General features: G+C 36.0%; 1 protein-coding gene across 1 annotated transcript in view; it reads left to right on the top strand.

The window, feature by feature from the left end:
- Window positions 1–12,827, top strand: part of dus4l (dihydrouridine synthase 4-like (S. cerevisiae)) — a 65,537-nt gene that overhangs the window by 32,152 nt on the left and 20,558 nt on the right. Inside the window, exon 8 of the mRNA XM_060842894.1 lies at window positions 8,390–8,540. Within this exon, the coding sequence (XP_060698877.1) occupies window positions 8,390–8,540 (151 nt within the window). The remainder of the gene's footprint in view (window positions 1–8,389; window positions 8,541–12,827) is intronic.

The raw sequence follows: 12,827 nt of genomic DNA, 5'->3' as shown, positions 1-12,827 counted from the left end.
GCTAGCAGATCGATTTTTGTTTTCTAATTCAAGATTTAACCACCATTGAGCTAGCAACACTAAAAGCAAATCTCTAACCAAAAATATTCAAACAACGTAAACTAGCAAATAAGAAATATATGTGCAAGAAGGATTTATTTGCCTCAGTCAGGTGTTCCATCTGCAATTAAGTGATCTTACGCATCAAGGATCTGAGTAGTTGGCTTTCAAAATACAATGAAAAATCCATTACCACAAGGGTATTATAGGGAGATTGGTGGAGTACATGAATGCTCAACAACCTTTGTACTCCAGGAAATAAGGAGGAATACAGAAGTGAGTATGGATGTGATGTGTTTATTTATTCATTTAGGACAGAAATGAGAAATGTCTTAATTTAGAGAGTTGTGGACCTTTGTAATGTTTTGTACAATCAAGGAAACTGTAGATGCTCAGTTTATTACGGGAAATAGCAGTGTTATCAGTAATCCAGGGGCAAAGGATAATGCTCAGGGGGGTGTGGATTATTATTGTATCTGGTGGAATTTAAATTCATTTGATTAATAAATATGGAGTTGAAAGTAATTATGACCATAAAGGTCATTAAGTTTTGCAAAGGAGATCTGCCAACCATGCCTGATGTGATGCCAGAACATTTGTTGAACTGCCTTCTGAATTAGCCTCTCAAGCCAGACAATTCTTTATCTGTGTCAATAAACTATCCCCAATTCCACGCACTTTAATTTTACATGCAAATTTGTTATGTGAGACCTTATCGAAAGCCTGCTGAAAGTCGAATTAAACCACATTCACTGACTCACCCATATCAACTCCACCAGTTAAATCCTCAAAAAGAATCCACTAGATTTGTCAAGCATAATTCCCCTCATAAATCCATGCTGACTATGTCCAATCCTGTCACTTTTCTAAGTGCTCTGCTATTAAATCTTTTATAATGAACTTTAGCATTTTTCCTACTTCCATCGTCACAATTAACGCCAAAGCAATGTTTTCCTTATGCTTGGCGTAGCAGTGCCAGTGATTAGTAAACTATAAATGCTCAATTTGAAAGGATACAGAAAAGATTTGCAAGGATGCTATTGGATTTGGAGGATTTAAGTTATAGGGAGAGGCTGAATAGTCTGGGGCTATTTTCCTTGGAATGTTTGAGGTTGCGGGGTGATCTTTCAGAGGTTTATAGTATCATATGGAGCATGGATAGAGTGAAAGGCCAAGGTCTTTTTCCCAGGGTAGCAGAGTCCAAAAAATAAAGAGCAAAAGTTTAAGGTGAGAGAGGAAAGATATAAAAGAGACCTATGGCAATTTTTTATGCAGAGGATAAAAAATTTGGAATGAACTGCCAGAGAACTGGTGGAGGCTGTTGCAATTACAACAATTAAAAGGCATAATTACAACATTAAAAGTGTCTTGTTGGAACTGTCTGCTTTTCATTACTTACTATGCCCTATGACTTGGTGTTGTCAGGAAACTTCAACAAATCATTCTCTATTCCTTCAATTAAAAAGCTAACACATTAGGACCTAGGTCCCTGTGAGACATATACTGACAAATAAAGAGCATATCACTATACTTCATCGCCTCACTACTAACCAATTTCCTACTAATGTGAAAAGATAGTGTTTAAATGTGTGGAACATTAGGTAATGGCTTCTGCAGATCCACACAAATAATATAACCACTCCCTTTTCTACCAATTTTGGGAACAGAAAGGAGCAGTATTGTCCACTTAAAACTACATTCCAAGACAAATCCGTTCAATATAAATGGTTACTTGGCAGTATAGAATCTGAATATTGCTCATAGCTGCATATATTGACATGCAGGGATTTGTCTTCTGCAGGAGAAAAGAACGTGCAAAATGAAAACCTTTGTACAAATTTCCACCTTAGAAAGAGTAGGCCAGAACCTAGAAAATTTTGGAAAATGAGAACCAATGTATTTATTATTTCAGCAGCCTCTTCTTTTAAAATCCTATAAACAAGTCCATTCAGACCTGGGGGCTTGACCACTCGGTACTGAGAAAATTATTAGAACTCTTTTCCTGATTAACGTAATTAAGTTCCTTTCATCTCCCAATTCCTAATTATTTCTGCGATGTTGTATATATCTTCTACAGTGAAGACAGATGCAAAACACCTAATCTATTAATTGGCATTTCCTTATTTTTTTTCATCATTAATTTCCCAGACACACTCATTCAAGAACCAGTCACTTTTCCTAATCTTTCCCTTTTAAATACTGCAAAAATTTTTCCCTTTAATTTTGTACTTCTCTACCCTGGGAAAATGACCTTGGCTGTTCACCTTGTTCATGCTCCTCATGATATTAAAAACCTCTGAAAGGTCACCCCTCAACCTGAGACATTCCATGGAAAATAGCCCCAGGTTATTCATCCTCTCCCCTAGCTCAGATCCTCCAACTCCAATAGCATCCTTGCAAATCTTTTCTGCAAACTTTCAAATTGACCACTGAACTTTATCATAATTTTATATTTCCAGATCTGATTTTTTTTTACATATTTGGACATCCCCAATATTTTCGGTTGGGGTCAGGATGGGTCTTGCACCTTGAGCGTCAGACCTACATAAACTTGCTGGACTTAAATTAGTATAATTTAATGTTTTCTGTTATACTGATAGTATTCAATGTCAAGGTTTCTGTGAAAGCTGACCTCTCATGCACTTTGGACAAGTTGCTATTTTCTTTTCAGCTCATGCTACTTCAGATCAATATGATTCTCAGAATGTTTGTCATTGCTGTTGTCCAACTCCTGCACTCATCTGTGAGATATGTTTTACAATTGATTGAATTATATAATGTTATTGGCTTTCATATCTCTTCCTATTTATACTGAATTGCTTTCCATTCCAGTTTGCTACATAAAATGCTTATGGTGGCTTTAAATCATTTTTGTAAATGTCAGGGCTTAACCAGTATCACTGATTTTACTGACTATTGCAGTAATGGTAGTTTCGGTGCATTTAAGGATATCTCAGTTGCTAATTTATCCTGCATTTAAGTACACAGTGATAGTGTCTCTATGTCCAGAATGTCTCAGTACACATCCCATGTGTCACAGGTGTGTATGTGTGTCATAACTTGTCCTAACAGGTTGATTAAAAATTACTTCAAAAGGTTGCAGGAGTTGCATCGACATGGATTCTCTATGGCAATGCCTCTACCGATAAAATTCCACTGGCAACCAATCAGTACTCTCTTCTCATGCAGTATAGATGTTGGTTTTCCCCTTGCATTGTTATGTTTGTGAATTGTCCTGATGAGTCCAAGACAAAAAACTTTCAGCAATACTCAACTTTTGTCTTCATTTTTATTGATGACGCTCTCTGTCTGTGTATAGCATATTGAAATGTTTAATTTACTTTGGGAGCAATGCTTGTTGGTAATTTTGTAATCCTATTCTATATTACAATTTTTAGACATTCTAATTTCCAAATTATTGGTACCTTTTCAGCTTTTTTAAAAGAGCTAAATTCTCATCATCTCAATTTTTCTGCAATAGTAAAGAAATTTCATTTCAATTATTTTTATCAATATATTATTGTTTGCAATTCAGAACAAATACAAGATGGTACAGAAAACCTGCACATTTCTGATCAATTATTTCTTGGCATAGTTGCAAGTTGTTCTTGAGTGATTTGATGAATTTGAGTTTTCCCCTTTATATCTGGAATTTATGAAAATTGCTAAATTTGCTAAACTTGGTTCAAGCAATGTTTACACAACTTCAGCTTATTCATCATTTTTTGTGTTTTAACTTGTGTTCTGTTATTAGTATGGACTTTACCCTGTACTACATGCACTGATTACATTGAATGCTTAAATTCTGAGGTAACTTTGCTGATTTTATACAAATACTTTGATTCACAATCATGGCAGTAATATAAGTAAAGAAAGGAAAAACTGCTGGATAAGTCCTGGGGCACTGTATTTGCCCTCTCCGCATCACACCAGTTTAAAAAGTCAGTTGTGAGTCCACTGATCATAAAGCTGACTGTGCCCAAAGTGTGGTGGTTTTCTAAGGTCGAAATGGGGAGGAAGTCCCACCTTAGAGGCTACCAATTGATCTGTTTAGCCAGCAGCACCAAGGTTCAGGCATTGGGATGGGGGGATGATGGTGGTTAAAGGTAGGATATGGCCTTGGATGTAGGGTACTTCCAATGATCAGAAGGGCTCCCAAAGGGGGTCCCTTCCTTTCCCTTGCCTAGTGTCAGATTGAGTAAAAGCTGCCCAACTACCCACTCGGTGTGGGCCATGCCGGGTTGTGGGTGGTTAGGACTAAAGGATTAACAAAGCATTTGAACCGTTCATTGATCATTTAAGGCTTCAATAGGCCTAAAGGTGGGCAGGCTGTCTGAAACGGTGCATTTTATACAAGGTATGTGAAATCAAGTCAGGCAGGTAGATTGGAGATACAGAACATCTATTATTTAATCAAATGACAAAACAGACTGAAGGGACCGAATGGCTCACTTTTATTACTACAGAGGAAAATATCGGTGCTGGGTCCTGATTATCTGATAGTTTTCACATAATACAATTTGGCCATAAATTTGGCATGCTTATGTTTTTTAAATGACCTGACCAGGAATTTTAGTTAAGACTGATAAACTGTATTTGAACTTTAAATTATTTGATGCCACAAGATGGTTAAACTGATATTAATTTTATGTTTCATTTCCCCCTATGCATGCCAACATTTTTTGTCTCCCCACTCAAGGAGTTGGTTTCTAGTGTGAGTCTATCTGCCTCAGCAAGGGGCCATTATTCATTTGTGTCTTTTCATAGTGACCTGAAGTGTGCAATAATACATCATTATGTATTTGTCTGCCATTCAAATACACCATTGCCCTGGCTGTAGCATACTTAATTAGAAATCCTTCCTTTAGCAGAATGGACACACTTACTCCACTACCATCAGTGGGAACCCAGTGGCAGGATGTTACTGCTCGGTTCTAAGAAAGAACTTCAGCAAAGCCCATACATTTACTGGTTCCTGACCCATAAATGGTTCTACCATTCTGGTGGTGATTAGACTGATAAGCTGCTGCTGTCTTACATAGTTTATACTATTGGATTAGTTATCTAAGGATAAGCTATCATTGCTGAATTTTACTCCAGACGATGATCTATGCTGTATATTAATCTACTAGTTCATATGCTCTGGATAGAGCAGAAGTTACTTATTGGGTCCTAACAATATTTTGGCTGTAGTAATGAAAACATGCTAGCTGTCCCTCAAGTAAAAGTGTTCACAAAGCTACAATATTGACAAATTGGCACATTACTTAGTTGTGCTATATTCACAAGAAGCAGGATAAGTTCTGTCCATCCAGTTTCAACCCTGTCATCAGAAAATGATGGAAATTGCCATTAACAAGTAAATGCTGCTTAATAGCATTTTTATTTGTTCATGGGACTTGGGCACTGCTGGCAAGGCCTGTATTTATTGCCATCCCCAATTGACCTTGAGAAGATGATGAACTGCCTTCTTCTTTAGAGTGGCACAGGACACAGGTTTGGAAAATGCAGATAAATGGACAAGTTGGGATGGATAATTAATGCTGTATTAAAATAGGGATTTCATACTCACATCATGTGAACGAATAATCTTTTTAAAAAAAAATGTTTTTCCACTTTGGACATGCCAAATTTGAATTGAGGGCACCCTCTAACTTTACCAACAAAATGCCTTTCCTCAAACTCAAAGATCTCTTAATCTCCTACCTTGCCCTGTGTTCAATTGCTCCCACACTCAGAAAAATAAAATTTTAAAGATTTCTACTCCTGATTGTCATCTGATGGCCGTTTCTGAAAGTGTAGATACGTGGATATTGAGTGGAAACAGTATGGGCTTTCCATTTTAGAAGCTTGATCTTGTTCAATATCTGTGCAATATAAAACATTTTAAAGAATATTTATCTTCACTCTTAATTAATGCTCCAACTTTCAGGAACATGACAATGAAGCAATTAACTGTGTATATCTATTCCTCTTTCAATTGAGTGCATTAATTGTGCATCAGTTGGTGTAGTCTTCATTTTGACACGTAAATTTGATACTGGAGTCACTGTTTAGATCAAAATACTGACTTGTTTATTTTTGGACTTCATTCACACGCATTCTGAAAGTAGCATCTTGTTCTGGCACATTCTTTGTTGTTATGACAACATCGATATTTAAGATTATACATTTTTTCTTTTGTTTGTTTTTGATAATGTTTCAACATAAGATTCATGCTGACTTCATGGGATAACAAAAATTCCAAACTGCCCTTAATAATTGCTGTTATCTTGGGTCAGTTTGCTTTCTGCATTGCTCTGTCCACCTGCCAGATGTATTTATTTGATGTAGTGTGCTTATGTTGCTAAAGTTGGAAACTACTTTAATATAGATATTCAAAGTAATATTTTTAATATTATAAGTTAGACCAAATTAGTTTTGTAATAGAATGTGCTAACATCACATTTAAAAAAAAAATACACATTGCAAAATATAATTTGAATTATCTTGTGCATATTTGACTTTGGTAGATAAGTTCCATCCCCAAAACACAGTCATTCTTGTTTTTCCTTGCCCAATCTAGTGACTACTTGAATCACTTTTTTTTAAACCAAGGTCAAAGCAAAGCAAAAATATTATTCATTTTTGGTTGGTCACATTTTGAGAAAACATTCTGTAGAGACCGGAGCCACTAATGAGCAATTAATTGATAAAAGCAGCTTATATTAAGTTTGGCAGATCAGCAGAGACCTGGATCTAAATTTTGATCTTTTGTTTAACTCTCTGCCCCAGTAAGGACACTATATTTGAATTCTGCACACATGGGTGACGAATGTGAAGTTCTGCCAGGATCTCCTCTTCCGGATTGTCATTCTAATGATCCCAGCTAGAATGTAGATGGATTGTGGATTGATTAGATTAGATTACTTAGTGTGGAAATTATTGAGTGAAAACAGAATTGGGCTTAATTATGATGCCCCTAAGTTGAATAACCTGCAGACTCACTTTCTAAGTTTGCACCTAAGGAATGGACACTTCATCAAGGAATCAGTAGAATGAAGAAAAAAAGTTGGGCATGTAAAACTTAATGTCCGTTGAATAATAAATAAAATTGGACTGTACAATTTTCTTGTGTTTACAAGATTTCCAAAAGTGCAATCTTCAATTGCTTTTTAAAAAAATGTTTGTTCCAAAGAATTACTGATAAAGACACAACACTGCTGCCTCAAAAAAGCAACTGTCAAACCGCTATTACTTAAATGTTTAAATAATTTTCGGTAGCTGCTGTTGGTAATTACAAAACAGTTCTGTGTGATCCCCAAGGGATCAGTATAAGGACCACTGAGTTTCTTGTATATAAATTACATGGGCTTGAGAATAAGGAATGCAAAATCAAAGTTTGCAGATGATATGTAACTTGACAGCATAGAAATAGTGAGGAAGGTAACAGCAGACTTCAGGAGGACCTAGGCTGACTTCAAAAATGGCAAACACATGACAGGTTCCATTTACTGCAGTTAATTGAGAAGTGATGTTTTGGGAGGTACAACTTGGAAAGATTAGACAATGTAAATGCAGGAAGGACATTCCTGATCACCAGGAAGCTGAGAAGTAGGGGTCACAGTTTAAGGATACAGGGTAGGCCATTCGAACCGAGATGAGGAACAGTGAGCCAATGAAATTCCCTGCCACAGAAAGCAATGGAGTCCAAACCATTGAATGTTTTCAAGAAGGAGTTAGATGTAGTTCTTAAGTTTAAAGAGATCAAAGTGTTTGTCTTACACACATGGAGCTAGATGTAAGAATGTCAATATCAAAGGAAGCTACTGTTTATTTTGCATGAGAAAAGGTTGCTGATTCATTGGCAAGTAGATTCTGATTCAAATTGGTTTCCTCTGGAGTAAGGAAGGGAGGACGTTTTACATGTTGGAATTCATTTGTGAAATACATTGGTTGGAGCTTGTTATATTTTATGCTGCAAAATATGTAACATGATAATCGGAAAAATCAATTAACTTGTATTTTATCTTTAATCCCGATAATGAAAATGTCACTTCCTTTTGCACAAAACAATACAGGTTTTTTTGATTCACAAAGTAATTCAGGAAACTAGTCACTTAGGTGTAAAACATATTACATGTTTTAGATTTTAAACCTACTGTTTGCATTGCAGCCTTTTATGCCTGTTTTTGTTTTCTGAATGCTTGCTCAAAAACTATTTTTCTTACATTGTTTTGTCTGTCTGATTCTAAAAATGGATTTTGTACGACTAGCTAAACATTTGTGTACCATAAAGTCAGAAAGTCTATGATTTATTGACTATTACATGTTTAGTCATATATGTGTAACAAGTTGCTTCTGCTTGTAGATGCCATTAGAGAGGTGAGGAAGTACTCAATGAGCCATGCGATTGAAAAGAATGAAAAGATGCTTCCAAATATGTATGATCATCTCAACATGAAGCTTTTTAGGGCACAAAGGAATCTGTACATATCTGGATTTTCACTGTTTCTTTGGCTGTAAGTATCAACAACAAGGAAAAGTTGTATGTTTGATGTCCACAAAAAGAAAACAACCATTTAGGGGAGGATGAAGAGTGTAGAAATTCCATACTCAACACTTTGTGGCTCTTGGTTCTGTCTGAACATTTATGATTTTAGTTGGTGTCCAGTGTCTTACAAGCATTTTTTCAAGTTTAGATATCAAAAATTATTTTTAGCTTTTGTAATGTTAACTAAACTATAACATCTTGCTTTTCTTCCCAGAACAGTTTAATTTAGTATTGTTTAAGATTTTGTTTGATTGCTTCTTGTTTTAAAGTGTCTCACCTTTACACGAAGTGATAAAAATATTCAACTTGCTGCCACATGGAATGGCTATCTGGAGGTTGTCAATAGCTTCATGTAAACTTGTTCGACAAAAACAGCAACCTGTCCATTAATGCTGATTTCAGCACCAGGATTGCCAACATTGCATCTCAAATTTGAAAAGTCGAGTGTGGACTATATAAAATTCCTACATACCAGGTTTGTGTACCCTCCCTTGCAATAGGGAAGTAAGGATAATTAAAGCAAAGAAACAAAACTTCCACCTCCAATCAGACAAAATACTGTGCATTTCCTGGCAAGGCATAGTGTTGAATATTGGAGTATACCATTAAGGAATTCCCTCTAGTCAGTAATGATTCCCTTGGCTGGGCCATATGAGCCATTGGAAAATAGCCATATTCACATAGTCATGCTGGATGCTGAGCTCGAGACCACATCTGTGATATAAGGATATCACACATTAGAATCAATAATTATGGAGGTAACACTGGCCACTTGGAAAACCTCAAGGTAATGTAGAAGAGTCGGCTTGGTTTATGAAAAGGAAATCAAGTTTAATCAAGATATTGAAGTTGCTTGAAGGAATAACATTCACTAAAGGTTCCTGTGCAAAGTAGGACTTCATCGCACAGGAAATACCATTTTAACAAAGGTTCATACTAGGCCCTCTGCTTTATTCAATTTATATCAATGACTTAGTTGAGAGACGCAAAGGCATGGTAGCTAAATTTGCAAGTGATACAAAAATAGGTAGGAAAATATGTTGTGAAGAGGACACTAGGTTCTAGACAGACGTAGATAGGTTGAATAAGTAGGCAAAAATCTGACGTGAATATTATGTCAAAAAATATATTCTGGTCTCCTTCCTATCGAAAAGATATTGCAAAACTTGGAAGGGTTCAGAAAAGATTTACAAGGATGTTGCCAAGGTTGGAGGATTTGAAGGAGAGGTTGAACAGGCTAGGGCTGTTTTCCCTGGAATATCGGACGCTGAGGGGTGACCTTATAGAAGTTGACAAAATCATGAGGGCCATGAATAGAATAAATAGACAAAGTCTTTTCCCTGATGTGGGGGAATCCAGAATTAGAGGGCATAGGTTTAGGGTGAGAGAGGAAAGCTATAAAAAGAGACCTAAGGGGCAACTTTTTCAAGCTGGGGGTGATACATGGATGGAATGAGCTGTCTAAGGAGGTGTTGGAGGCTAGTACAATTGCTATATTTAAAAGGCATCTGGGTGAATGAGTAGAAAGGGTTTGGAGGGATATGGGGCAGGTGCAGACTGGTGGGACTTGATTGGGTTGGGCTATCTGGTTGGCATGGACAAGTGGACCGAAGGGCCTGTTTCTGTGCTGTCCATCTCTGTGACTCAATGACAGGAAGAATAGAAAGCAGAATATTAAATGGTGAACAGATGTAGAATTCTAAGTGTAGAGAGATCTAGGTGTTTCGTTCTTTAAGTCATTCAAAGTTTAGTATGCAGATAAAACAAGTAATTAAGAAGGATAACAATGCTATCCTTTATTACAAAAAGAATTGAACATAAAAGTAAGGATGATGTGATTCAATTATAGACCACATCTGGAGTACTGTGTACAATTCTGGTCTCCTTAATTTAATGGAGAATGCAAATGCATTGGGGCGGGTTCAGTGCAAGCGTACCTAATTGATACTTGGAATGAGTGGGATGCCTTATGAGGAAAGGTTGGACAGTCAGGTCGTGTTCCACTGGAATTTAGAAAACTGAGGGGTGTTTTGATTTGTATATGATCCTAAAATGTTTACACAAAGTGTTAACCATTGTGGGTCAGTCCAGAATTACAGAGCACTGTTAAGACAGACATTCGTTTTCAAAAGTCCCACAACACTTAGAAACTTTCCACTTCAGAAAGTAGTCAAGGTGACATCGTTAAATATTTTTAAGATAGAAGTAAATAAATTCTTGTTCAGTGAGGAAATCAAAAATTATCAAAAGAAAGTAGGAACATGAAGTGCAAAACACAAACAGATCAGGCATGATATCATTGAGTGATGGAGCAGGCTTAGTGGGCCATATTAAGACCTGAGACTTCTGCTGCTATTTGTATGTTCAAAATAGACCTCCGATTTACAAGGATCAGAATCAGTAAATGAGAAGTCCTCACCACTAACTGAAATGCCAGCCAAGAAGCAGTCAGGCAAGGCATGAGAAAAAGCAAAGAATTAAAGAAAATGACAAGAAGGTGGAAAAGAGAGCCAAACATTAAAAAGAAAGATCAGTCAACTTCAGTAACTCATCTGTGCCAGTTGCTGAAGGGACAGTTATTCTCAAATTGACCTTTACAGATTCAACAATCTTCAATTAGAAGTGACATATGCCTCAAGCACAATCCAAGTTTCCTGAGGCAATTAGCTGGTACCATAAAATATGTTGAGAGAAAGCTTGCATGGAGCATAAATCATGCCTATTTCCGATATGTACATTTTGTTAGTCCTGTTATAAATCCTGCCTAGTGACTGCAATATCATAAACTGTTTCTATTGTCTGAAAACCCAAAATTTCCAAAACTGCACCAAGATCAGCAGTGATCCTCTCCCAAAAAGTGCTGAAAAATCAGATATAGCTTCTGCAAATTGCTGCTTAGTATAATCTTACCTTGATTTTCAGCTCAACAATTAATGTAAACATACAGTTGAGTAAAACCTGTAAAGAATTTATCAAACTGACTGCATCAGTCATTTGAATTTTACACCAGCTTAGTTGTCCAGGGCTTTGACATCCTCCTTAATTACTTGCATCATTTAACTTAAACCTGTAATTGTGCTAACTCGCAACAAAATAAAATAAAATCATCAACATTTATTAGTATTCTGTTACTACATCTAAGTCCACTTTAGACTAGTTTTAAAGACTCTCACGGCACAAACAATAAGTTTAACATTTGGCCTCGAGTTCAGTATTATAATGAACTGTATATCTAGGTCATCCATTTTGCTTATTTCATGAGTAACAGATTTATCTAATTTTCCACTTTTTTTCCTCTCAGTGTGTTCATGGTTAATCATTCAGAGCATATGAAAGCTTTTATCAGTTCCAACATTCCTGCCGGTTATAGAATGTCACAAAAACTAAAGGGCAGGTCCATTATTCTACTAAGCCACCGATTCCATGCAAAGACTAAATGTAGGAAATTCAGTACAAGCAAAAGGGAGACAGTAGCCAAGAATATTTAAGATAGAACTTCTGTAGTATGCCAAGATGGGGTGTCTGTTTTGTTTCGCCAACAATGAAGGAGACATTTTTTATAGCTTGTATTTACTGAATAAGTTAAACATAAGTTTATAAATGCTGATGTGAAGTTTAATGATTAAAGCAAGAGGGTGCAATAGCATTAATTTTTACAATTGACAAAAACCTGTAAAGTCTGGAGCATTTTTCCAAATCTTTTTAACATTCAGCTGGTAATTAATGGGCACATTTACTAACACATGTCTACCTACTGGTATATTTTCTGTTATAATATTATACCAAAAAAATTGCACCCTTTGCAGAAGGGTTTGAAAGGTGGATAAGAGGTGTTTGGTAATTTCCATGCAATCAGAAGTATTTCATTCCTATTTTTATTTTAGACTGTTCCTGGTTAATCTTATTATAGTTTGAGAGACTTTAATACAGCTTTCTGTTTAGATTTTTCTCCAATGGTCAATAAATGAAGAACATCCAGACTGTTATATTAAAAGTTACTTGTAGAAACAGCAACAGCCTATCCTAATGTTTAAACCAATATTAATGAATATACTCAAGCAAAATAGAAAAACCTCAACTAGTAAGTCAAATTTAATTTCAGTCAACATTGTGCTTCCAAACGGTTTTAAGATTTTTAGTACTGTGCTTACATTCCAATTTGGCTCACGTGGTAGCTATTATAATAGCAGACCTCTCTTTTGTGTATGACAACAACTATTATACTAGAACTTCAATTTTATAATTTCAAATTTAT

Source organism: Hemiscyllium ocellatum, chromosome 23 (genome assembly GCF_020745735.1).
Source record: "Hemiscyllium ocellatum isolate sHemOce1 chromosome 23, sHemOce1.pat.X.cur, whole genome shotgun sequence".
Taxonomy (NCBI): domain Eukaryota; kingdom Metazoa; phylum Chordata; class Chondrichthyes; order Orectolobiformes; family Hemiscylliidae; genus Hemiscyllium; species Hemiscyllium ocellatum.
The sequence above is the reverse complement of the archived record's forward strand: the minus strand, read 5'-3'. Positions and strand labels throughout refer to the sequence as shown.